This window comes from Ascaphus truei, unplaced genomic scaffold (assembly GCF_040206685.1).
Source record: "Ascaphus truei isolate aAscTru1 unplaced genomic scaffold, aAscTru1.hap1 HAP1_SCAFFOLD_717, whole genome shotgun sequence".
NCBI lineage: Eukaryota > Metazoa > Chordata > Amphibia > Anura > Ascaphidae > Ascaphus > Ascaphus truei.
In genome coordinates this window covers 121,473-148,943 of record NW_027457051.1, presented here as the reverse complement: position 1 = coordinate 148,943, position 27,471 = coordinate 121,473, and the positions used below count along the sequence as shown (strand labels likewise).

General features: G+C 47.6%; 2 protein-coding genes across 3 annotated transcripts in view; both read left to right on the top strand.

Moving 5' to 3' along the window:
* Window positions 1-676: 676 nt before the first annotated feature.
* LOC142486038 (transmembrane protein 120B) lies at window positions 677-21,275 on the top strand. The gene is made up of 10 exons (XM_075584694.1): window positions 677-899; window positions 6,632-6,750; window positions 8,130-8,246; window positions 11,271-11,330; window positions 12,563-12,658; window positions 13,865-13,954; window positions 18,669-18,734; window positions 19,468-19,529; window positions 20,640-20,732; window positions 21,226-21,275. Exons 1-10 carry the CDS (start codon window positions 843-845, stop codon window positions 21,273-21,275), a joined length of 810 nt encoding a protein of 269 aa, XP_075440809.1. The 5' UTR covers window positions 677-842.
* Window positions 21,276-26,979: 5,704 nt separating this feature from the next.
* SETD1B (SET domain containing 1B, histone lysine methyltransferase) overlaps window positions 26,980-27,471 on the top strand; it is a 48,203-nt gene continuing 47,711 nt past the window's right edge. Inside the window, exon 1 of one of the 2 annotated variants that reach the window (XM_075584691.1) lies at window positions 26,980-27,361. In XM_075584691.1, the coding sequence (XP_075440806.1) occupies window positions 27,289-27,361 (73 nt within the window). In that variant the 5' untranslated portion in view covers window positions 26,980-27,288. The remainder of the gene's footprint in view (window positions 27,362-27,471) is intronic. The other variant, XM_075584692.1, reaches the window with a different exon arrangement.

Here is a 27,471-nt window from a genome sequence, read left to right as displayed (position 1 = left end):
TATTGTGTGGGGTTACTGGACACGGGGTGGGATCACCCGGTGTAGGTGGGAGCGTCCTGCGAGACGCAGTAGTCAGTGTCTCCTCTAGAGAGGGACACCTGTTGATTTATGAATAAGTATATGCTTACAGTAAAGTCATTGGTTATTTAACATGCGGTGTGTGGAGTGATATATATATATTTGTCCTGCGCGGAACCACTCCTCCTCTGGCGGGAGCCGTCGCAGGTGGAGGCGCTGCACCACGAGATTGTGTTATATGTATGTACCCCAGGTTCCCCGAGCGGAGGCTTAGGCTCCTAAGAGCCACACAGGTTGCACAGCAGGTAGTAGTGTCTGTATTCACAAGGGAATACCCGTTACACATGTAAATGACATGATAATATAACATGCATGTAAATGACATGATGTAATAAACAAGATGCCCAGTGCAGCTGGGTCCTTAGCCACGCCCCCTGCATAGCCACGCCCCCTGCATTGTGCAGCGGGCAGCGGAGGCGTCCTTAGCCACGCCCTTCTGCATAGTCCTGCGGGCAGCAGCTGGATCTGTAGCCACGCCCCCAGCATAGAGAAGCCGACCCCAGCTGCGTCCTTAGCCACGCCCCCAGCATAGAGAAGCCGACCCCAGCTGCGTCCTTAGCCACGCCCCCCTGTATAGGGCAGCAGACCCCAGCTGCGTCCTTAGCCACGCCCCTCGGCACAGTGTAGCCTGATAACGTGAATACACGGGGAGCTGGGAGAGGGTGAGCTCGCGCATGCGCAGTGGGTGATGGAGCGGTGGGGGAGATGACGTCACGGTGCGAGCGTGGCCGGCGGTGTGAGGTGAGGGCAGCACGGCTCCCGACATGTCCCTGCTCCAGGGGCAGTGGGGAGAGCTGGACAAGGAGTTCCTGCAGCTCCAGGTAAGGGAGGGGAAGGGGAGCCCACCGCGGGGGGGAGGGTGTGTGTATCAGCCACCTCAGCCAAGGTACAGGGACCCCCCAGTGAGGTCTTCCCACTACCAGGCAGGCTGAGGGGGGGGGGGGTCACCTGTGCACCCCTAGTGCTATAGGACATCAATGACCCCCTTTTTGTCTCTGACAGCTGCAGCCCCCGTGTCCCCTGTCACCCTCTGGGGGTCCCCACCCCCTCAGTCAGTCACCCTCTGGGTGTGTCCCCCCCTCAGTCAGTCACCCTCCCTCTGGGGGTGTCTGTTCCCCCCCCACCCCCCTCAGTCAGTCACCCTCTGGGGGTCCCCCCCTCTCTGACACCTTCAGGGGCCACCACCTCCTATATATCTGACACCTTCAATATTTTTCGTTTCCCTGCACACCCCTCTGCAGTCAGTCACCCTCTGGGGGTGTCCCCCCCACCCCCTCAGTCAGTCACCTTCTGGGGGTGTCCCCACCCACCCCGTTTCCCTGCACACCCCTCTGCAGTCAGTGAGGCCTCTGGCAGCGACGTGGTTAATTTTAACAAACAATGTCATTACCTCTAGTCTGCAATGTAATATTCCAACCGCTGTGCTGCTGGGTGAGACTGAAATGTGTCATGTTGCTTTGCAGTTGTGTCCAGCACAGAAAGGGTTAAGAAGGGCAAGGAACCATTCAGTTTAATAAGGATTATTAGGTTATTGATTATAGATCTTACCTGATTTTTGCCCTTAAAGATACATTATGGGAGGAAATTTGCACACTGTCAGTGTCCAGACGTCTTGCACCTGTTGGTGTGTGTGTACGTTTAATTTGATTTTATATGGCACCAACAACAGTGTACGCAGGGATTTTACTAAATTATAGTACAAGGTAATGAGGATAAAACCGGCAAATAAATGGCAACACAAGGAAGGCCCTGCCCCCAAGAATTTCCAATCTCGGTGGATTTGGGGAGTGACCATGTAAAGCACTCCGAGGAGATATATGCCATTATAAAGCGTACGTCATTTATCGAACATTACATCTCTGCCAGATATGAGGCAGCATGAAGCCTTCCTGGCTATCTTCTATATTCTTCCATTTTAATACATGCAATAAAAATGACAGGGCTTAATCCGACCTCTTGACCTTGGGGGTGGGATGTACCTACAGGTATGTTCACAGCTGTTTCTCTGTTCTTGGACACCTGCAGTACAGCGTCCTATGGTAGCATTACAATGTTCGCCGGACATGCTGTCCCCAAGACCGTACCAGTTTTTGATGCATTTGTAATAAGGGACAATTTTGTGCCATTAAATGATCCCAGGGTGTTTGAACCTAATGTCTGCCAGGGGGGTACATTGCTTTGCATCCCCCAGGAGGCTGCAATAATTCAAACCAGCAATTAGTGTCCACGTCCCGCTTAAAAAAAAAAACAAGGAAAGAAGCGGCAATGTAAGTAGGGATTCCGGTTTTAGATTTTAACCGAAAAACAAAATACAAGCCACTAAAATGTATTTTTTTTTTTTTTTTTTTAAATCTTGCGTTTCGGGTTAAAACGACTAAAACCTGCCGATGAAGCTTCGTTTCCTATTGAGATCCTCCTCTTGTAGTAGTAACACAGCCACAGGTACGTGACAAAGACAACACAAGCTGGTATGGGAAAGCAACAGAAGTGCTCCAATAAACACAAAATAATGTCGCATTTCTTTTCCTTTTGTTAACACTGATAAACGCGGATTTAAAAGAAAAATAATGTAATTTTTAACATAACGACAACAAATAACCAATGTGTTTTTTTTTGTTTTTTTTTAATATGACGACACTAATATATCAAAGCAGAGATTTAAAAAAACAAACACCCCCCTCCCCCCCCAAACAGATATACTTAAATATAAGTCATTAGGACAGCACTATTTGAATCACACGAGCCCACTTCCGAGGACTCGCTGACCCCATTCCTTTTCAGTTTTGTAACCAGAAACCTCAATTTACATTTAGACCTTGTGGCACATTCCTTGTGCCTTTAATGATGAGCCCAGCCTCTCACACAAGCAGTGTGTATCTGTGCATCTGCAGTGATCTGTTGTTGGGCCTTTCACAAGGCTAAATAAACCTGCATGAAATGATGAAGCCATTAAATAGCTGAGCGCTTTCTGCCTACCCTGTTGTGAATAGTGTAATTCCTGCGAAAAAGCCACTGCGCCTTTTTAAGCCAAAGCGAAATGTCTCCCGTCTCACCTTGAATTAAATAGATATTGTGCCAGCTCTCTAAAGTAAACCAGATATAATAGGATAATGCTGGTATGTCTCTGCCAAGCTCTAATGTATGAATATATTCAGTGTGTGTGTACGGGCTACCTTAACCCCTTCAGTGCTCTAATGTCATACAGTGTCCAAATAAGTGCCACCCCAGGGGCCCTTCTGTCATTGCCCCACGCTCATTTTGCAGAAGTGCGAAGGAGGTGGCACGACCCTCCGGCACCGCAGGGGTTAAAGTGACAATCGCCCCTAATTAACACATCCTTCTATTTTTTTTATTCCGCATTGGAACCGGGAGGTCCTTCAGAGCTGAGCCGAGCTATTTTGGGCTCTGGGTGCCCCCCCTGGTTACTGATGTAACGGTGTTTCCCCCACACGATGGGAGATCCCCCTGTTACCAGGTGTACGGTGCATGCTACCTGTTGAGGCTGCAGAGGCTGAGTTGTCAGCCGATGGTTGTGGGGACTGCAGGACCGGCTTCTGGGGTATATACCCGACATTTACTCCGTGGTACACAGGGCCTCCATCTGCCATAAGCTCCAGATGTATGGAGGTGATCTCCTACGGTAGAAACGTTTACCTCTCCCCCCCAGTAAGATCACACACCAGGCCGGAGGTATATTCAACTGGAACGGGTTTATTCCTGTACACTCACAGCTACATGGCAGTCCTCTGCCCAATACAGTCTCTGCTCTGGTCTCCCAAACTCAGGACGGTCCCTGGACCTTCACTACGGGTCAAGGGCCCCCGCAGCAGTCCTTGCTCTTCCCCAGCCTCTAACAGGACCAGGGGAATAGGTAATCACTCACTCCTCCCCTTAGGGAAGAGGACCAGGCCCTGACAATGCTCAGCAGGCCTGTGGGATACCTTGTCTCTCTCACAGTAGAGACACACTAAGAATGGGGGGGTTGCACCTTCCTTAAGTACAGTGGGGGGAAGGTACTAGGTCTGAACCCAGGATTGGGCAACACTCAGACCTAATCCCACCTCTTCCCCTGTCACTCAGGATGCCTTGTGTGGGGAAAAGCCTTAATTACTACTGGCACTGCCTGCTCTTACCAGGACTTGCATGCCAGTGAGGGCAGAATGGTAGCCAGGAACCAGCCATGGCTACACTGAGACTCCGGCGAAGTTCCCAGTATTACTTCCTGGATTTTAAGAGGATTTAAATGGCCATCCAATTGGAAGCTGATACAGATTTCTAATGGCCTGAACTTGGGGAAACCCCAAATTCCCACGTTCTAACAGGGAAAAAAAGTGCCAGGGTGCTCTTTATCAAAGCCAGCCGCACTAGGATGTAGTGTGTGTGCTGTCTGGCACTAGGATGTAGTGTGTGTGCGTGCTGTCTGGCACTAGGATGTAGTGTGTGTGCTGTCTGGCACTAGGATGTAGTGTGTGTGTGCTGTCTGGCACTAGGATGTAGTGTGTGTGTGCTGTCTGGCACTAGGATGTAGTGTGTGTGTGCTGTCTGGCACTAGGATGTAGGGTGTATGCTGTCTGGCACTAGGATGTAGTGTGTGTGTGCTGTCTGGCACTAGGATGTAGTGTGTGTGTGCTGTCTGGCACTAGGATGTAGTGTGTGTGTGCTGTCTGGCACTAGGATGTAGTGTGTGTGTGCTGTCTGGCACTAGGATGTAGTGTGTGTGTGCTGTCTGGCACTAGGATGTAGTGTGTGTGTGCTGTCTGGCACTAGGATGTAGTGTGTGTGTGTGCTGTCTGGCACTAGGATGTAGTGTGTGTGTGTGCTGTCTGGCACTAGGATGTAGTGTGTGTGTGTGCTGTCTGGCACTAGGATGTAGTGTGTGTGTGTGCTGTCTGGCACTAGGATGTAGTGTGTGTGTGTGCTGTCTGGCACTAGGATGTAGTGTGTGTGTGTGTGCTGTCTGGCACTAGGATGTAGTGTGTGTGTGTGTGCTGTCTGGCACTAGGATGTAGTGTGTGTGTGTGTGCTGTCTGGCACTAGGATGTAGTGTGTGTGTGTGTGTGCTGTCTGGCACTAGGATGTAGTGTGTGTGTGTGTGTGTGCTGTCTGGCACTAGGATGTAGTGTGTGTGTGTGTGTGTGCTGTCTGGCACTAGGATGTAGTGTGTGTGTGTGTGTGTGCTGTCTGGCACTAGGATGTAGTGTGTGTGTGTGTGTGTGCTGTCTGGCACTAGGATGTAGTGTGTGTGTGTGTGCTGTCTGGCACTAGGATGTAGTGTGTGTGTGTGTGCTGTCTGGCACTAGGATGTAGTGTGTGTGTGTGCTGTCTGGCACTAGGATGTAGTGTGTGTGCTGTCTGGCACTAGGATGTAGTGTGTGTGTGTGTGCTGTCTGGCACTAGGATGTAGTGTGTGTGTGTGCTGTCTGGCACTAGGATGTAGTGTGTGTGCTGGCTGGCACTAGGATGTAGTGTGTGTGCTGTCTGGCACTGCGTTGAGGAATGTCTCCTTTATGACTCTGGACCTGTTGTGATCAGCCAGTAACCCATGGTCTGCCTGCTGGCTTGGGAAAGTTTGCCCAACACCATTTCCTGAGCATGCCTACGGCAGCACCAACACAACTGAATGTGTTCTGTATTGACATTATGCTTCCTATAATACAGTGTTTTCAGTATTGCAGGAGAAATTGGGATCTAGTAGTATAAAGGTCCACGGGACATAGGAAAGGGTTGAACACAACCAGTGTGATTAAAAGGATAGAAACCCTTTAGAACTGGGAAACAGAAACATGGGTTTTATTTCACCTGTGTCAGCACCCCGCTCCCAAAATGCAGGTTGAGCAATTTGAAGGCAAACGAGATCAAGGTTACAGATAACTTATTATTTGCAGTGGTGTTTTGTGCACGGTGCATCCTGTCTTGTTTGGGAAACCATTACCTGGAAATCCTGTTCTGCTAGTTGGAAAGCCCAGGAGGTAAAACCATGTGGTTTTACCCATCCCTGGGTGTCACGTCTGCTTTCTCTGGTCCTTTACTGGTAATGGGCACTGCCTTTAACGCCGGTGCACCCGGTGGAAATGCCAATATCGGCTCTTTGTGACCCTGGCAAGTCGGCCATGTCCCTGTGCCTCTGGCGCAAATACGGAAATCATCACACAAGGACAGGAACTGAATGTGCGTGCAAAACTGTGTATCCATCGCTGCTAGCGCTATATAATAACGTTATTATTATACCGTTGGACCAATCTTAATCCATCGTGGGTACAAAGAAAAAATCGATGCCTTTGGTTTAACTTTATATATATTTTTTGTAACTATATATATTTTCTGACCGAAATAAGCAGAACGTGTTGCTCTCGCAATTATATAATCAAGTTATGGGGGAGAGAGAGGAGAGGCCGTGGGGTACAGAGAATATTGAACTCTTATCAATAAATAGAAGTAAAGTAGCTTCTATCACAACTGTTTGTCAGAATATTTGTATTTTTCTATTGAGGGGACAATATCATTTCTCTGCAACCTCATTGTCGCAGTTTATTTGTCTTTTCTCTCTTTATAGGAATGTCACAAGGTGTACAAAGAGAAACTACAAGAGCTCAACAACCTTCAGAGTGTCTGTAGCACACACATAAATAAGCACAAACGGCGCCTGGCAGATCTGAAATGCAACCTCCAAAGGTAACTGTACAGAACATGTACTAACTATAGTGTCCATGCATGGTCCTGGTGAAGGCCAGATCAAGGACACTTTGCCTGGGCATTCGCCAACAAACTTGGTATTTGGCCACATAGCCGGCCAAAGAAACCCGGCCTTCATGTAAAGTATTTTACAATCTAATTGGCTTCCTTAAACTAACTTAACCGGGCTAAAAGCAAATATCTGCCTGCTATTGTTTTCATGGAAATTAATTGTAAATTGTGTGGGCCTTTGAATGGGAGAAGTTTGTCAACCAGCTTTTTATCTTTACTCCTCTCCAACCCTGTCCTTATCAGAGAACCAAGACAGATAATTGGGGGGGGGGGGTGGGGGGTTCCTGTGCAAACTCTTGTTGACCACTCGGAGGCATCAGTGCAAAGGGAGCAGCCAGAGGAAAACAATCCCCTCCCAAGTCCGTAGTATACATAATAACTTTGCTAAAGGGTTTAAAAATACTTGTTGGATTTGATTAAAAAAAAAAAAAGGCATCTGTCCCCGAAATGGTACAGCCACTTAACCATGTCACTGCCAATTATTACTCTAGTCCTTGGAAGAATAGCTTTGCCTTTTTTTGGTGTTGCCCATTTAAGAGATCTGGGCACCTGCCTATGATGTATCCTGCTGCAGAGTTAAGCGGATCTGGGGGCTGTTGGGAGCTGTTTGTTTAGATCTCTGCACACTGCCAAGCTCATGGTGTTGTCTCTCCTGTGAATACATTATACATGTGCATACCTGTAGCAAAAATAATTGCGGTGTGTAGAGAGAGGGCATGGCTGCTAAATCCCCCGTGAGAGGTTATCGCCCTTCACGCAGAAATGAGAACACGCCAAATATATACTTGGGAAACCTGCTGCCAGCACACCACACCAGGTTAACCCCTGCCAGTGAAATCAATACCCAAAGTGCTGTATTCTATATCCCTGTGTACTTCCAGGAGTCGTGTCTTCCTCCGTACGAAGAGGGGCGCAAAATCTGTGTGCGCCAGCTTGCGATTTTTGGCCGTGGGAACGGGAGGTATTAGGGAGAAGTTACTAGGTGTATTGATTACACTGTTATCCTCCGGGGCAGAACTGTGCTATTTTCTCACCCTTCCCGGTGAAGTTACCTGTTGTACTTCCTGGTTTTTAAAGGGGATTTAAATGGCTGTCGAATAGGAAGCTGCAACTGATGACATGGCGACTTCCTATTGGCCTGAGATTTGTTGGCCATTTAAACTGGTTAAGTTCAATGATGAGTATAGGGGATCCCCCGAGCTGACAGTGGCACCGTTCCGCTACGGGGGACCCTCCAGTACCCAACCAATAAAAAAAAAAACTAAAGTGGGATTGCTGCATTAATGTGCTGTATGTTTCACTTGCAGGCATAAGCACACAGCAAGCCTCGGGGAAGCGGATCTCATCCAGCAGATAAACACGACCATTAAGGAGCGGCATAATGCATTCTTTGACATGGAAGCCTATTTGCCAAAGAAAAATGGGTAAGTAACACAATGTACGTAATGTATCCTCACGGTCTAACAGTCCCTCTCTTTGTATCCTGTCCTTTAGTTTGTTTATATGAAATAGATATTAGTGGTGCTGATATTTTAATGCCTGTGTTCCACAGAAGAGGTACTGTGTGTGTGTGTGTTTTTTTATTTAAAGAATAGATATTTATTTTTTCTCTACTTTCCCGTGACAATCGAACACACACACACGTGTTTATAATTGCGCAGTTGTTGTCTCTCCTGAAGCGTGTGTGTACCAGAGGTAACATTGTTACAAGTCTTATGACCAAAAACAGGAGTACTTCCTTATCCATGCTAAAGGGGCTTTGCCTCTTGCCGCAGTTCCTCACGTTTACAGCAATGTAATTACCCAAGCCGCCGACCGCACGGCGAAGATCCTGCTCCCCGGGGCACGCAATATGGCTGCCTATTTCAAAAGAGGAAGTGCGGTGTCTTCGTAAATGGTTGCTATAGCAACACAAGGCAGCTTAATATATTCAAATGTATTAAAAAAGGCATACAGTGTGGGGGGGGGGGAGCAGAAATGTTTCTTTTATGTTGCTTTTAAGATAAATGGTGTCAGCATGGGTTTCAGCAGCTGTTCCCAACCTTGTTTATTCTGTGCACCCCCCCCCCCCCCCCCTAGAAAATATTTCCTCTGTAGACCCCTAATTAATCGTATTTCCGACTCATCAGACTATCGCTAACAATACTGTAAGCAAAGAAGGGCGGGGCGCAGGGCTGGTCCTTCCATGTAGTAACACAGGAGGGAGCGAGGTGTGATATCTTGTATTGGACCAACAAGTAGTTGATATGTTACAAGCTTTCCAACGTCTCTGGGTCCTGCATGGGGTATGGCAGAAATACAACATACAGTGTATGTAAGAGGGATCTCTGGGTACAATGGCTGTACACAGGAATGTGAGGTAAGAGGAGGTAGAAGCAGGCAGCCTGGGGGGGGAAATTATCAGTGAGACACGCTGTAGAAGGCTTTTCTCTTTTGAAATGCAAAGACAGCGAGACATTAAGGAGACGCGAGGGGGACACATTCACTGTCTTGTCCGACTCAATCCCCCTTCGCGTCTCCTTAATGTCTCGCTGTCTTTGCATTTCAAAAGAGAAAAGCCTTCTACAGTGTGTCTCACTGATAATTTCCCCCCCAGGCTGCCTGCTTCTACCTCCTCTTACCTCACATTCCTGTGTACAGCCATTGTACCCAGAGATCCCTCTTACATACACTGTATGTTGTATTTCTGCCATACCCCATGCAGGACCCCGAGACGTTGGAAAGCTTGTAACCAGGGTCACAGACAGATTTCCCGGGCCCAGGACTAGCGTTGCGATGGCCCCCCTCCCCCCCCCCCATTTCACAACTCACGAGCCTTCTCTATTTCCCCTCCTTTTCCCATGTATTCTCTTTCCCCCCCCCCCCTCTCCTGCTCTTCCTCACTCATCCCCTCTCCTCTCACACTCTCTCTCCCCCCCCTCCACCAATTACCCCACTCGCACTCAATCCCCCCCCCCCTCCCCACTCATTCCCTCCCTCACCCAGCCATACATACAAAAACCCCTCCCCAAATAGATACATATAACACCCGCTTCGACCTCCCTCACTCGCTGTCCCACGCCAAGCCTCTGACATCAGCATGCACCGGGCCTTTCTCTCATGCCGGTGTGCGCCGGAAGCTCGGCCCAGCTTGCTTCCAGTGCGTGCCGACGTCTGAGAGGCCCAGCACGCCCCAGCATCAGAGGTTCAGCATGGGACAGTCGGTGAGGGAGGCCCGCAGCTGGGAGAGAGCCGAGGACCGGCAGCCGGGCGAAGAAGTTGGGCCAAACTGCTTGGTCCGGCTGTCAGGCCCTCCGCAGCCACCGGGCCGGGACACTTATCCCGGCTCTCTTCTCTCCCCCCCCCCCCCCCCCTCATGTCGGCAGCCCTGCTTGTAACATATCAATTACTAGTTAGTCCAATAAAAGGTAACAGACCTGTGTGACCGCTCCCAGGCAGTATATGGGCCTGAGCTCGTGGGGTGGAACACACGCTTAATAATCCCCCAAACTGCCCCTCCGTGTGTGCAGCCAGCATGGGGGGGGGGGGGGGTATAACTGTCTCACACTGCGGGAGCTTCAAAAGTCACATCCCACGATGCCTTGCTGCTGTGGATGCAAAGCATTGTGGGGAGCAGCTTTGGAAGCTCTTGCTGTAAGTGTGTTATACCCCCCACAGTAAGGTGCAGTTTGGGGTCTTGCTGTAAGTGTGTTATACCCCCCACAGTAAGGTGCAGTTTGGGGTCTTGCTGTAAGTGTGTTATACCCCCCACAGTAAGGTGCAGTTTGGGGTCTTGCTGTAAGTGTGTTATACCCCCCACAGTAAGGTGCAGTTTGGGGTCTTGCTGTAAGTGTGTTATACCCCCCACAGTAAGGTGCAGTTTGGGGTCTTGCTGTAAGTGTGTTATACCCCCCACAGTAAGGTGCAGTTTGGGGTCTTGCTGTAAGTGTGTTATACCCCCCACAGTAAGGTGCAGTTTGGGGTCTTGCTGTGTGTTATACCCCCCACAGTAAGGTGCAGTTTGGGGTCTTGCTGTAAGTGTGTTATACCCCCCACAGTAAGGTGCAGTTTGGGGTCTTGCTGTAAGTGTGTTATACCCCCCACAGTAAGGTGCAGTTTGGGGTCTTGCTGTAAGTGTGTTATACCCCCCACAGTAAGGTGCAGTTTTGGGGTCTTGCTGTAAGTGTGTTATACCCCCCACAGTAAGGTGCAGTTTGGGGTCTTGCTGTGCGCAGTCCCCACACGGGCTCAGGAATTCGCTACACCGCCTGGGAGCCGCCAGTACAGATAGGTTTTGGCTAACCCCTTTAGAGACACCTCACGTACCCCCGTTAGGAATCGCTCATTTAAAGTATCTGTCCAGATAATTAGAAGTACTGGTCCATTTGCCTTATTCAATGTTCTTAAAGTAATAAGTCTTATTTATTATTATTATTATTATTTTTTATTTATTTTTTCTTTCTTTTCAGTTTGTACTTAAATTTGGTGCTTGGAAATGTGAACGTTACTCTTCTTAGTAACCAAGCAAAGTGAGTATGTTACCCAGGTAATGTTATGTACTTAACGGTCTTCTGCCATTATTATTATTATCCTCGTTTATTTGTACAGCACCAACACATCCCGCAGCGCGGTACAATGGAGATGTAAATTACATACGCCGAATAAACATCCCCAATAATGCCACGGGACCCTCTCTGGGAATGGAGGACACCTTACAGGCCAGTGATGGGAGAGGCGGGGGCGGCCAACTGCAGTCCTCACGGGCCACCACCAGGTCAGGTTTTCAGGATATCCCTGCTTCAGCACAGGTGGCTCAATCAGTGCCTGCTTCAGCAGAGGTGGTGCAGTCTTCGACTGAGCCTCTGATTGAGCCACCTGTGCTGAAGCAGGGATATACTGACAACCTGACCGGTTGGTGGCCCGTGAGGACTGCAGTTGCCCGCTCTGGGTTATTGCATATAGTTTCTTTTATTAAGTAAAAGCCTAAATCTTCAATCTTTCCTGAAGTTTTTTCGGTTTAAAAAAAAAAAAAAAAGGAAAAAGCAAGACGAGCCGGTGTAATATTTCGTTGCTCTCTGCTTCAGCTAAATGTGTATATTTTCATATAGTGCTGGTCACATGCGCAGAGCTTCGCGGAACTGGCACCGTACAGTGTAGGGGAATGTCGCCTGTGACGTGATTCTCCTATTTATTTCATTTTTCATGACTTGTATTTGCAGCTAAAGTCCCACAAATAAGGCCTCGGGCATGGTCAGCGCTGACCCGCGCTGAGGCGCGCTGCTGCTCTGCAGTGAGCCCCTGCAGCCGCAATGAGAGCGGCTTTAGCAGGGGCTCGCGTGCGGAAGCGTGCGGAAGCGTAGGTCTTATGAAAATTTTACATCTTCGCGCTCATGGGAGCGCAGGGCCGGTCACGTGAGCGGTTCGCCCAATGAGGACGAACCAGCTCCGTGACGTCACTGGCCCGCCCCCGGACGGCGCACTAACCAAGGCCAGGGAAAGCCCCCGCTTTCCCTCGGCGCGCCTCCGCGCGGGCTGAGGCGCCCTGGACTCGGCCTAAGTTGTATTGTGGCGGATGTCTCGGGGCCGCGGTGACCTGTTGGTTGTGACTGTTCTCATGGTCTTTTTGTTGTGCTTCACTGCCTGTTACTTGGAGTTTAGCTCTTGAGTTTGTGTTTCCGTGTGTCCTTTTGTAACAATGTCCATGTGATTTCCGCCTGATTTCACATCATTCCCCACGGAGCTGCTGTTAATGTATTTACAGGTTTGCCTACAAGGATGAATATGAAAAATTCAAGCTTTACTTGACGATAATTTTGCTGCTGGGAGCTATCACATGCAGGTTCTTTCTTCATTACAGGTGAGAAATGAATATTGAATTAAATATCCTCATAGTATATGCATCTTGACACCAAATATTGTGTGTCTGTCTGATTAGACTAAGGTTAAATTCAGTCCTGATTAATATTTTGATAATAACGGTGATATTACATTTTCCTGCATCTGTACCATTTAATGTAAAATGAATGCTTTATCATGTTTTTCTGCATAATATTTTGATGTTTTGTTTATCTAAATTATCATCACCAACTGTGCAAACGACTATTGTTCTGTTTTTCTATCGTAAAATGTGCTTTAATATTGAGTTTTGTTTCATTCATTGTATAATTTATTATATAATGTTTTAACGTTGAGGTTTTTTTCTTTACATTTTGTATATAAGAATATTCTTTGTATTGCCTTAATGTTTGTGTTTTGTTAAATATTTGGTTTATATGTTTTTAAAACTCCTCTGTAACGAGTGAATCTGATAAGAGACGTGCATCGATTTATCACGATTTATCACGATGTATCACTGCTGTTTCAATTGCGTTCAGTGTGTTCTCGGTAGAAAAGCATTTCTGGGTGAGCACACTGCAGCTTCAAACAATACCGGTTACTCTAAATCAGGACTGGCCTACTCCAGTCCTCAAGGGCCACCAGCAGGTTTTCAGGATATCCTGGTTCAGCACAGGTAGCTCAATCGGTGACTGAGCCTCTGATGGCGCCAGCGGTGCTGAAGCAGGGTGTTTTTAATGTTTTTCATTATACATTCGCCACGTGTGTGCGCCACAACAGGCTTTCCTTCCTGGCGCTAGCACCTACTCGGTATATAGGTATATATCTACTTCCTAGGGAGCACCCTTATCTGTTTTTAAGGTGAGCAAGGCTTATCCAGTACAGTACTGGGTTCTATGCAGAAACAAAATGGCTGCCAAACCTCAGACCAAGAGAAAGTCACCTGTTACGGCTTCCTATTGGGCGACCGTTTAAATCCCCCTTTGAAAACCAGGAAGTAATACCGGTAACTTCCCCAGGAAGTATCTCAGGAAGGAGGGGGTCTCCAATGGTGAAAATAGTGCAGTTAATCGCTGAAGAACCCCCCCCCCCCCATCTCTGGTTCCAGGGGGGTGGGCGGAGATTGCTGCTGTAACACCCCCTCTTTATTGGCAGGGCTGCCTGTTGCACTACCGTTTGCACTGCACGTATAGTGATCCCCCGTGCTAATCGTGCACTTGTTTCCCAGGGTTACAGATGAAGTGTTTAACTTCCTGTTGGTTTGGTACTTCTGCACACTGACGATAAGGGAAAGTATCCTCGTCAGCAATGGTTCCAGGTGAGTGAGCCCAGAACCGCCACTGTATCTGTGTCTGCGGCTCTGACGTAAGAGCTGCAGCTTTCCGGCAGCATGTACAGAATTGTGAGCTTTAACTCGTAATGTGTTGCAGCTGCCTCTGGCTGACAAAGCCGTGTCTTCTTATGTACAGTCACTGTAATGCAGCTGTGAGGTTTGGGCGGATCCATACACGATCATTTCATCTATGAAGAACTCTTGTATTCTCTTTTAAAGGATCAGTCTGCTGATCACTGTTCTTACATTGTTACATTAAAGCTGCAGTTCAGTCTTTTTTTTTTAAATTAATTTTTTTACTTCAATAGTTTCATGTGTGCAATCTCTAATTACCTAAAGAACTGTATAGCTGCCAGTCAATTCGTTCTCCATGTATTGATAGGCGAAATTTGGTGACATATTAAAAGCTGGCATATGTTTATATTCTGCCTCTGTCACTCAGTGGAAGCTCATGAATATTCATGAGCACTCCTGCACTGACATGTGCTAGAGGGAGGGCAGGGCTGACAAAGGGGTGTGCCAGGGCTTGTGACAGGACATGAAGGGGCAGTGCCTTAGCAAATGGCTGTTAAAATAGAATTCAAGAAAATTGGTCTTTAAAAGTTGTTTTTTTTTAAAACAGAAAATGCTAAAAGTATTTTTTCTTACTACAGAACTGATTTATTAAAAAAAACACACATGCAGGATAGACTGAACTGCAGCTTTAACCGATCACCTCTTGCATTGTTACATTAACCGATCACCTCTTGCATTGTTACATTAACCGATCACCTCTTGCATTGTTACATTAACCGATCACCTCTTGCACTTTCCAACACTTATCTGATGATTTGTTCAGGAGATGTGTCCGGGAGGTTAAAATGGTTTCTCCCCAGAGCCCAATGCTGTGTATGGTGACCCCAGAAGCTAGAGATGAAGAAAATAATAATTTTTAGCACTAATACAGGACAGGCTGAGGGGGTAAAATACTAACTTAGGAGTTCAATGTATACAGGCATCTGAGGGGCGGCTTCTTTAAAATGAAACCCAGTGGTCAACGGTTCAGAACTTTTCGCCGCGATGAAACTTCCACCGGCTCTCCCCCGCCACGCATTTCGCCACCGGCACTACTCTCTGTAGGACGCTACCGCTTCACATCTCTCCTCCCCCTGCCGCCATCTTTTAAAGGGCACCTTACACGGCCGGCGGGGAGATCCGCGGTGCCCTTTAAAGATGGCGGCGCAGAGATCTGAATGGGGGCGAGTTGTGCTGGCGGCGACATGCATGGCGCTGTTGCGCCAGCGGCGGTTTGGCTGCCGTGGCATGGCTGGCAGTGTAGGCACTTCCTGACTTGCAGGCCCAGAGAGCCACTTCTCCTTTTGTTTAGGGACCCTGATGGTTCCCCTGTTCTATTGCGAGACGGACTTATTTTAGGAAGCGTCTTCTGCTTTCTCAGCGTACGTGTGTTATAAACCTTTGTAAGATATGGTCAGTATAGTCTCTCCTCAATGTTAAACGTGAACATTTACTTTTCAACAATTGGGCACAGTGTAACTTTTTAACGCCTCTTTGGCCCGAGCCATGGCGCCTTCGCCCGTGCGGAGGCTGTGAGGTCAGCGGGTGCTTTCCCTGGCGCCTTCGCCCGTGCGGAGGCTGTGAGGTCAGCGGGTGCTTTCCCAAGCCATGGCGCCTTCGCCCGTGCGGAGGCTGTGAGGTCAGCGGGTGCTTTCCCTGGCCATGGCGCCTTCGCCCGTGCGGAGGCTGTGAGGTCAGCGGGTGCTTTCCCTGGCCATGGCGCCTTCGCCCGTGCGGAGGCTGTGAGGTCAGCGGGTGCTTTCCCTGGCCATGGCGCCTTCGCCCGTGCGGAGGCTGGGAGGTCAGCGGGTGCTTTCCCGGGCCATGGCGCCTTCGCCCGTGCGGAGGCTGTGAGGTCAGCGGGTGCTTTCCCTGGCCATGGTGCCTTTGCCCGTGCGGAGGCTGTGAGGTCAGCGGGTGCTTTCCCTGGCCATGGCGCCTTCGCCCGTGCGGAGGCTGTGAGGTCAGCGGGTGCTTTCCCTGGCCATGGCGCCTTCGCCCGTGTGGAGGCTGTGAGGTCAGCGGGTGCTTTCCCTGGCCATGGCGCCTTCGCCCGTGCGGAGGCTGTGAGGTCAGCGGGTGCTTTCCCTGGCCATGGTGGACAGGGCGTCACGGAGCTGGTTTGCCCTCATTGGGCAGACCGCTCACGTGACCGGCCTGTCACGCCAAGAAATCAGTTTGAACTGATTTCTTGCACAACGCGCGCCCCCTCCCGCTTCCGCATGGACGCGAACACTGCCTTAAGGAAGTCTGATCGCTCGGTACAGTCTGCGGTACCATGGCCCCAGCCTAAGACCAGACCAGGAGCAGTACGGCTGCCTGAACTTTGAACTGTAAATAGATTGTATTGGAATAGACGAAGTTGGTAGACAGCGATGCCCTCTAGTGGGTGAAAGAGAGACTTCCCCCAGGCATTTAGGTCCAGATCCACAAAGCACCTTAAAAGCCGCAGACCAAGTAATATCCGACGTGTGTTTTTTTGTTTTTTTCAATCAGTTCTGCACTATAAAAATAAAAAAATGCTACCAGTATTTTCTCAACTCTGAATGACATTTTTAATGTATTATAATATAGCAAGCCTTTTTTTTTCTATAGCAACCATTTGCATATAACACTTTAAATTAACTGTGCATGCAATGTATCGTATATAATGTATACCGCTGTTCACTTATGTAACTGTACTTGTAACCATGTACTATTTGTCATATTAACTGTGCTCAGGACATACTTGAAAGCGAGAGGTAACTCTCACTGCATTACTTCCTGGTAACACATTTTATAAATAAAATTGTACAAAGTCACACTAACTGCAGAAGACTCCTCTGCAGCCATATAGTGAACCCCCGAGCGGAATATTCGCTGATCGATCGGCAACTTGGCTAATTACTTCTCGCTGTGCGGATTGTATTGATGCGCATATTAAAGGGGGAAAATAAATTAAAACCCGGCAGCTTGGCTCGCTGCTTTGTGACTTCACGCCGCCACGTCAAGACTAACGAGGGGTCTTCCTCCCGTAAAGAGCGTAGGGTTTGACTATTAACGGCCCCGTAGGGGTGATGGTTAACGATGGGACTTGGTTACGTTGTTTAATTTCTACCTAAACTTTGCGTTACTACTCCCGCCCTGACGCTGATATAGGGCTTTTACGGGGTACGGGTGACTGTAACACCGCCGCAGAAGTCCTGTTTCGGGGTCTGGGTCGAAGTAACGCCAGACTTGCGTAATGCCACATTACTGGGTGATAACGCAATGTTACGCTACAATAACGTGACGGTGACCCCGTGCCAACGAGATGGAGTTTGGGCTTTGCATATAATTAGCTTTGAGGGTACCATGTTATCTCAGAGAGCATAATGTTCGCTCCTGCGCTTTATGTAACCTCGTTACGCGCACTGATGTAACGGTCGCTCCTGCTTTAGGTAACCTCGTTACGCGCGCTGATGTGACTTTCGCTCCTGCTTTAGGTAACCTCGTTACACGCGCTGAAATGTAACGGTCGCTCCTGCTTTAGGTAACCTCGTTACGCGCGCTGATGTAACGGTCGCTCCTGCTTTAGGTAACCTCGTTACGCGCGCTGATGTAACGGTCGCTCCTGCTTTAGGTAACCTCGTTACGCGCGCTGATGTAACGGTCGCTCCTGCTTTAGGTAACCTCGTTACGCGCGCTGATGTAACGGTCGCTCCTGCTTTAGGTAACCTCGTTACGCGCGCTGATGTAACGGTCGCTCCTGCTTTAGGTAACCTCGTTACGCGCGCTGATGTAACGGTCGCTCCTGCTTTAGGTAACCTCGTTACGCGCGCTGATGTAACGGTCGCTCCTGCTTTAGGTAACCTCGTTACGCGCGCTGATGTAACGGTCGCTCCTGCTTTAGGTAACCTCGTTACGCGCGCTGATGTAACGGTCGCTCCTGCTTTAGGTAACCTCGTTACGCGCGCTGATGTAACGGTCGCTCCTGCTTTAGGTAACCTCGTTACGCGCGCTGATGTAACGGTCGCTCCTGCGCTTTAGGTAACCTCGTTACGCGCGCTGATGTAACGGTCGCTCCTGCTTTAGGTAACCTCGTTACGCGCGCTGATGTAACGGTCGCTCCTGCTTTAGGTAACCTCGTTACACGCGCTGATGTAACGGTCGCTCCTGCTTTAGGTAACCTCGTTACGCGCGCTGATGTAACGGTCGCTCCTGCTTTAGGTAACCTCGTTACGCGCGCTGATGTAACGGTCGCTCCTGCTTTAGGTAACCTCGTTACGCGCGCTGATGTAACGGAGCTTTGTGGATCTGGGCTTAATCTGCGAGTAACGCAGACAGATTAGCGCGAGTGCCAACAGCGCAGCATTAAAGGAAACTGCAGTGTAATTATAGACACACACAAGCCACATACTCGCATGAACGGTCGCTCTGTTGCTGAAACACAATTGGGGCGTCACTGGGCTAGATCTTTCTGCATTGCCTTTAAACTAGAGCTGTCAAACTCGTCCTCGGGCCACCAACAGGCCTATTTTATGGCTATCACTACTTGAGCACAGGTGGCTCGATCAGTTCCTCTTCTCTCTCTTCCCCCCCCCACCCCCCAGTTTACTTTTTGAATGTTTGTTTTTTTGTTGATTTGATGATTAACGGTCTCCGTATATTTTCTGTTTGTACGCAGGATAAAGGGATGGTGGGTCTCGCATCACTACGTGTCCACATTTCTTTCGGGGGTGATGTTAACGTGGTAAGTGCGATGCCCGTAACTCCTTCGCTGCACGAGGGGCCGGCGGTTCATACCCGTACGGGTTGTACAGCGTATCACCGGCTGCCTGCAGCATCGGAATATTCCCGGATTTCGGACATCCGTTGCTTGTGAGGTCTTTGCAGTTGTGAGGCTTTCAGTGTGGCACGAGACGTCCGCTTTAGCTCCTAGTTTGCATTCCACATGATAACACCCAGAAGCCTTTGCCTGCAGTGTAATCACAGTATGATTGGCCAATGGGGTGAGACGAGCAGGTGTAGGAGACATGCACTTTCACAGCTACTTTTGCCCTATTAAATAAAACGTGAAGCAGTCTCCCGTGCCCAGGAAGATGTCAGCTTCATTCATGTCAGGGGTGGCCAACTCCACTCCTCAAGGGCCACCAACAGGACAGGTTTTAAGGATATCCCTGCTTCAGCACAGGTGGCTCAATCCGTCCTTAATTCCGCACAGGTGGCTCAATAGACAGAGCCAGAGATTGAGCCACCTGTGCTGAAGCAGGGATTTCCTGAAAACCTGACCTGTTGGTGGCCCTTGAGGACTGAAGTTGGGCACCCCTGATTTTTAGTGATTGACCCCGTGCATGGATCCTCTCTGATCCTGAGTGTGCAATGCATTGCTTATATTCTCGCAAGGCTCCCTGGGAGCAAAAAGATGAAGCTATTGATGTAATAACTTTTTTTTTTTTTTAAATGAATTTCCCTTTTTATTTTAGGCCAAATGGTCTCATGTACCAGATTTTCCGCAATCAATTTCTGGCCTTTTCCATTTTTCAGAGTAAGTAAATCCGCCCGCGTTAGAAGCCTCGCAGGTCTGCTCTACGTGGATAGAGTTCTCGTAGGTGGCTGTTAGTACCCAGAGATGTAATGGTAATGTGTGTGCATACGGTGACAAGATGTATTAACGCAACATGCTATTCTCACTTCTGACACCCCCCCCCCCCCCCGGGGAAGTTACCAGATTTAAATCTCCATTCAGGGGGAACCAAAATGGCTGCCAAATCTCCAGCCAATAGGAAGCCAAAACATTGGCTGGGGGGCTTCCTATTGGGCAGTTTTTTTAAATCCCATTTTTTAAAAACCACCAAATAATACCAGTAATTTTCTCGTGAGCCAGCAGGTCCCCGGACCTGAAAACAGGGGGTACAGCAACGGAGATCCCCGTTTTAGTTAGCGGTTAGTTATGAGGGATTGCTGTTTTCAAGGCAATTGACTAATTTATTTTTAGAATGTGTTTTATTATATAAATATCCTTCCTATATGAATCCCCAAAAATGACCGTCCGCTCATCTACAGAATTTGAGAGTAGTTAAAGGTCACATCCTATGTATAGAATAAAGCCGGGGCGGCTGACTCCAGACCTCAAGGGTCACCAACGGGCCAGGTATTCGGGATATCCCTGCTTCAGCACAGGTAGCTGTCATTCTGATTGAGCCACCAGTGCTGCAGCCGGGATATCCTGAAAACCTGTCCTGTTGGCCGCCCCCTGCTTTAGATGTAGGACACAGAATAGTTTTGTCAGAAGTCCTCATCGCGTCGCTGCAAACCCTCGAGACCAGGACTCTTCTGACCCGGCTTCTTTGGAGACATGTAAGAGTAGAAGGGACACAAACTTACTGCAATGTCACGTCAGTACCGTGTATATTTACATTACCAGTTTGTGAAAATCTGCACTTGGCGGCCTAAGTGACTAGTATGAAATTTAGCAGAAGCCGAGTCGAAGGGCCCCAGGAACTCCACGTCGGGGCCCCAGTAACTCCACGGGGCCCCAGGGAGGCCTCGTCAGGGCCCCACGCTGGGCGCCAGGAGAAGATCCCTGTTTTAGCACATTGTGAAATTGTCATATCCCGTTTTCCAAACGCACATTTCCCTGTTTTATTTCATGTAGGTTGTGTGCAGTTCCTTCAGTATTATTACCAGAGCGGCTGCCTTTACAGATTACGTGCATTAGGGGAGAGAAATCATTTAGACCTTACGGTTGGTAAGTATAACAACAACTGTGTCAATATATAAAAGGGGATTCTTTCGGATTATACTGGAGATCTCTAATGGAAGAGCGCCCGTGGGACATGTCGGGGGCGTCTGGGACACTTACTCGCTTTCCCTTTCTGGCATCTGGACACCAATCGTGTCATGTGACTTCCAGGAGAGATCACATGATGCGGAGGTCCAGCCCCCCAGCACTGTAAAGGTTAAACACCATGTTTATTTGCCACCTAAGGAAATCCATTGACAAACTTTGGGACATTTTGGTTTAAGACTTCAAAGCTGTTACGTTTCAATACCCTTTTTTTTTTTTTTAGGGGTCTGTACACAAACATCCAACAATCATTGTAGATTAATGACCGTTCACATGATGGTCTATAATAGAATGATATCAGTCGCACGGCACAGAATCGAGCCTGTGTCCCTCAATAGCTGTAAAAGCTGCTTTTTGTGCTGACATCTGTACCAAACGCTCTTCTTGTTTCCAGAGGGATTCCAGTCCTGGATGTGGAGAGGTCTCACGTTTCTTCTCCCGTAGGTCAATTAAGGTTAATAGACTGCAAAAATTATATATATATATATTTTTTTTTAAATATAATTGCTTGAGGTGTAATGTAAACATTGTGAGTCGAGACCAAGAAGAGGTTCGATTTCCACTCTATTGTGTGATATCACTTACATGCTAATAAGGAGTTGAATTGAATTGAGAAGGGGGTGGGGGGCGCTGGCAGAGGTCCAGTGAAGAAAATATTCTTCATTTAAAAGATAGCAAAACAGATAAAGGTTTCCTCTTAGTAGGATTATAGTTTCAGGAAGACAACCGCACTGTTCTTTTTATTATATATATAAATGTTTTCTGCCTCTTTAAATTGGCCCTTTTCATACCAAAGAAGCCTAAAACGCAGTGAGAGGATAAGAAGTAAAAGGGAGAACATGAATCTGTATATTTCCTGAGCACATCGCCCATTACAGCGAAGGGCATCTATGTCTAGCTAAGGCATTGCCGTTGTGGGGGCCATGTTATGGTCTGCTTGCCCGAGTCATTAAGGGGCTTTAAGCACCTGCTCCGGACTTCCAAATGTTACAGGGAGCACGATATTTGCAATGGACCCATCCCCGCCTGACAAAGCCCCAGGTGCCATGAGTCACAGCCACAATACTAGACTTGAATTTAAAAAGAGAGAGTTGGAGAACATTTACAGTATAAAGAACTGGACATTTAAATAGAAAAGCAAAAGCATCAAAAGCCTTACAGTACGTGTGTGTATGTATCGACAGATAGATACACTCACGTGTGTGTGTGTGCGCGCGTATAGACACTTTTCTAACGCTCTTATTAAAAAAAACATGTATAAATGTATATTGTATCTATTGCCATAATATATATGTATTGAAAATGGATATGCATACATAGTATATATGATATGTATCTATATATAGTGACATGTTCTATATGTATAAGGTGTCTACGCACTGAAGAGGTTAACAATTTATAATTTCCACAATTTGTATAACAATTCCCAGCATTGAAGCCATAAGCAATAATACTGATCATTTTCTAGAGCCCCCCCCGCCCCTTATATTACAAAGCGCAATACACAGGGAGATGGAAGACTGGACTTGCAGCGCGAGAAGCATAAAAACAAAGATGCAGATCTATATTGGCAGAGGGCTACTGCCTCAATTACAGCACGCCCTTACACACACTCCCACTGTTCCGGGAAGTCTGCCCACAAGTGACGATTAGATTGCAAGCTCTTCGGGGCAGGCACCCCTTTCTCCCAAGGTCACGTCTGCCTTGGTAAGGAAAGAAGGGTGGTTAGCCGGATTGCTCCTTTCTTCCATGTTATAAGCTTTCCAACCGCTCAGGAGAGGGTAGGACCTGAAGGGCCACCCGTGCCCTTCGAAAGCTTCCCTACGACATGTCTGCCTTGGTGCACGTATTCCATCGCCATTATTCCTGCATCGCAACATTTGTACAATTTTTTTTAACAAAAATCGTAAAGCAATGGGTGCCCGGTTGGCGCTATAAAAATATATGCGCGCAGTGAGTGCAAGGAATATCGCTGCTCAGAGCAGTAGCGGAGGTACTGCAAATACCCTCTCCTACTCCAGTCGCTGTGAAACTTGCTGAGCAGCCCTGGTGCATTGAAATCCCTTTGCTGGCAGAGCGAGCAGCGCTGTATGGCCGCCAACTGGTATAACCAGAATGTGTTTACGCACTGGCTCCATTTGTCAAGTGACTGGCTCAGCCCACTCACTCGCTGCACAGGATCAGCAGATCGTTCTGCCTGCTGGGAAACAGGCTTTTGTGAAGCGAGCAAACGCACAATAGTCGCAGCCACAGACAACCAGGCGAGGTCTGTGTGTGTGCTTTCAAAAGCGGCTCTGTAACAAAAGGAACAGGGCAAATATGACTGATGTCTGCAGGGATTCCCTTCTTAAACAAAATCCATATTGATTGAGCCAATGATGTCCCTTGAATCCTGTAAACAAGTCTCTACCCAATCAACTGTAATCTCGCTGCAAGATATAGCTCTGTTACAAGCAAATGAAGCCACTCACTCCTGCAACGTCTTCCCTGCTGTTTGGAATATTTACATTACACGTTTACAGAAAGCACCCCACCCCCAGAGAAGGGTATACACTCCACCTCTAAGCCCCACCGCCTTTTGTTCCTGGTCGATGACAATAGGTAACTAATTAAAAAAAAAAAAAAAATCCTGACCTGCATGCATCATAATATTGCTTTCAAATAAGTGTTAGCTGAAAGCAGTGATATATATATATATATATATATATATATATATATATATATATATATATATATAATTATATATATATAAAATTACACATACATATATATTATGTAGAGGTATCTGTACCGTGTTAGCCGAGCTTAATAATCAAAAACAAATAGTCGATACCGTTCTGTGGCTAACGAAATGCTTTTATTTGTGCGAGCTTTCGAGATACAATGATCTTTTCCCAGCGGTGTTACAATGGATACTCTTACATCACTAACATTCAGGGACCATTTAACACCTTAAGTCATAAACTGCATACAGCACAGGGGGGAGGGATAGGCTTCAGTCACAGATACATTCCAGGATGCGCTGTTTTTAAGTTAAACCTTTCTTGCTTTATTCATTGTAACATCGTCAGAAGAGGAAATCAGTGTCCCTCGAACGCTCGCACAAATAAAAGCAATTTGTTCGCCCCAGAATGGTAGCGACTATTCGTTTTTCAATATATATATATATATATATATATATATATATATATATATATATATATATATATATCTCAAGCAGGAGACCAGCACTCCAGAGGACTTTGAATGAAATAAAGTATATATGTACATACATATACCTTTCTGTAGTCTAGAGGCTTATGTATAAGCCGAAACATTGATGATTAAATAAATGACTTTTGTATATTTATGCAAATCCTGTGCCTGAATGTGTCATTTTGTTTTGTATTATTTAATGTATATACACATACATACCCTATGTTGTGCTAAAGGCCCTTGCAAGGCAGCGAATGCTTTTCAAAGGAGTAAATGCTTGTTTCTGAAGGGGTTAAGTGCATGGGAGTACCCCTCCCCCTCAGCAAACAGCTTCCACCCCCTTCTGGGAACAGAGCCATGATCTGACTCCCTGCCAGGGTGTCATATGCCAGACTCCCAGCAGCCTCCGGTGTACAGCACCACTGCTGGGGGGGAGGGGAGGGGAGAGAAGAGAGAGGCTCATCTCCCTCAGCAACAACATGGGATATTAACACAGCAAACACAACCAGGGCTGCTGAAGAGGGGTCCTGCCTGCTGCCTCCCGAGCCTGCACATCAGTCAGATCTGGGAGGCAAAAACACACACACAAACACACAGACATGTGTCATGTCACAACACAACTGGATTATTATGGATAGGATTATTAAAAACAACACCCCTACCAGTCCTGCAGCCTGGGTAGAAGAAGCGTCATGTCTCAGTGTAAACATGCTGTGTGTGCTGGTAATACACAGACCCGTGCCAGCCAGGGAGCAGCTTCTTCTGTGCCAGAGAAATGGCCGTGTGTGGGGTGTGGTGCTACAGAGAGATGGCAGGAACAGGGTCTGCAGGCTGAAGGGGGCGGCTGTAAGGTTATAGGAACAGATACAATGTATCAACCCTACCCACATTCTATCAAGGTTATATCTGATCGTTATAGGAAACTGGATCTATATGCAATGGTCTGGGGAATGAAACCAAGAACCCAAGCCTAACTTACATGCAGTATGTGTGTATTTGGTGTGGTTATGGTGTATGCCGAATTAGAATAGGGCATTTTGGGGTATGGGAGGAATAGCAAACGTATTTTATTAATGGTGTGTTCAGGCATTTAATGAAGGGTTTTTGGGGTTACCATATACAACTGTAATGTGTGGTGTTGCCAGAGACATTAAGGGAAATCCAAGAGTGGGGTTTCAGAACCGTGCAGTGTTACACATTAAATGTCGTGCTGATTAAAATGACAATTTGTTAGACAGGGCCCTGCCTGCTATTCTGTGACTGAAGGACAACAATGATTTACTTACCTGGACACACCAAGATGGGTGCAGGATGGAGTCAAGTTGGTTTAAAGATGATATCTACATTTTCTTTAAATATAAGAAAAATATATACACATCTTTCCTCCTAGCAAGGGGGGAAAAAGCGAAAAATAACTGGCACAAAAAGGTATTGGATGACACAGGAAATGGTACAAGCATCTGCAGGGTCCTGGCTTTCAGAAAAGAAGTTAGGATTGCTGATTAGAGGCAGCAAAAATCTCATTAAAAAATGAAAAATCAGTTTGATGTAAGAAAATCTTGTAGATCCCAATATGGTTTGGTATGGAAAAGCCTTTGGCAAATTCACCTACGTGTCAATTTGTTTAACATGCCTAAAAGAAAGAACATGCGAAGGAGCTGATTAAAGACATTAACATTAGTATTACATTGATTAAAAAAAAAGGAGGATTGATTGAGTACTAATGTAATAAGAACCAAAACTAGACATTTCCTTAATAAAAAGGTACCTTACAAAATAAAAAAATTAAATGGGTTGAAGACTTGACTGCAAAGAACAAAACGTTCACAAGTGGCCCAAGGAATGCATGTGTAACAAGAGAAAAAACAAAAAAAAAAACAGGATCATTTCTTAACATTTATTGTTCATGAACAACCATAGACAGTTACACACAGCAGATCCCCACCTAATTAATATTAATATAAATATATATTTACTTATTTCAATTTCAAACTTAGGTGACCCAAATTATTACAATGATGGAAATCCTGATTTTTTTTTGTGTGTTCATTTTTCCTCTTCCCATAAAAAAAACAATGTTCCTTTTTGCAGTGTTGTCAAACATTAAAAAAAAAAAAAAAAAGCACACACAGTGACAGTCCTGAGAGCAGGTGATGGATTAAAATAAAAAGCATCCATTATTTGGGGTTGAAAAAGGAAAATAAATTAAAAAAAAAAAAAACCCAGTATATATAATTATTATTTGCAGGCCATGTCTCTCCCCTGCAGGAAATGGCTGCCTGCGCACGCGGCCTCTCCCCGACGTCTGATGAAGGATGTTTCCAGAGCGCGCTCTATAATAACTCACAGGGCGGGTGCAAGCTGGGCGCTGATTGGCTGGCTCAGGAGAGGGGGGAAAGCCTCCGCCAGCCAGTGACGTCACCGCAGCCTTGAGGCGGAGTGATTCCTCCCCCCCCCCGGTTACATCACCGGCGGGTCCCTGCTTTCCCCCCCCACCTAACCCAACCCGGTTACCGGAAACGTGAAAAACGGGGGATGTTTTTATTATTGGCGCTGCCAACCCCCCCCCCAGTGTAAAACAAAATGGAAGCCGGGCTGTGATTGGTTGATGCGGCCGTTGAGGGGAGGAGAGGGGGGGTTCGCAAGCGGTGAGGGGGGGAAACGGGTCAATCACCCCCCCCCGCGAACAAGGCAGATCCCCCCCGTCCGTCTCCTCAGTACGAGCACCGCGCGAGCCCCCGGCCGGCTCCATCTTGTCTCAGCAACTGTTTTTTTTTGAGGCGCCAGGTAAACCTAAGCGCCGCAGATTCCACACACACTTCCACCCCCAACCACAAACAAAAAAAAATTATGTTTACCAACGTTGAAGCGGGGAAAAAAAAAAAAAACAAGAGATAAAAATAAGTGGTTTCAAAAATATATTTAAAAAGAAAAAATAAAACGCCGCCGGTAATTAGCGAGTAGCAAAAGATTTGACGAATCTGCTGTAGCGGAAGAGGCAGGCTGGTTCCCGGAGCCGCTGTGGAGACTGAGGAGAGAGAGGCAGAGGGAGGGGGTTGGCCGCGGTGCATTGTGGGACGCCCCAGAGCAGGCAGCAGCCTCACACACACACAATATGTGTTGGCTCGCAATAAAGAAGCAGACAGGGTCCCTTCCGCGGCATGCCGTGTAACCGGGGGAGGGGGGCCCTGTGAAGCCGGCTTCGCTTTTCCCGCGAGGGGAGGGAGCAGGGGGGTGGGGGGTCTCTGGGGGTGAGGGAGGCATGTCTTACAAGGAGGCCAAGCCCGGGGACAGAGACAGGAACCCAGAGGACCCTGGAAGAAAGCTGAGTGCAAGTGAGGCTGGCTCCTCTGCTACCCACCTGGGAGGAGGGGAGGGGTGACTGGCCCTGTGTCCCCTTTATATATTGTTATTATTGTACCCCCCCCCCCCACCCCCCCGTGTG

Coding starts and splice junctions, on each gene's coding strand:
- LOC142486038 (XM_075584694.1), top strand. CDS start 843: ATGTCCCTGCTCCAGGGGCAGTGGGGAGAGCTGGACAAGGAGTTCCTG. Junction 8,247..11,270: donor TATTTGCCAAAGAAAAATGG/GTAAGTAACACA, acceptor CTTTCTTTTCAG/TTTGTACTTAAATTTGGTGC. Junction 19,530..20,639: donor GGCCTTTTCCATTTTTCAGA/GTAAGTAAATCC, acceptor TATTTCATGTAG/GTTGTGTGCAGTTCCTTCAG.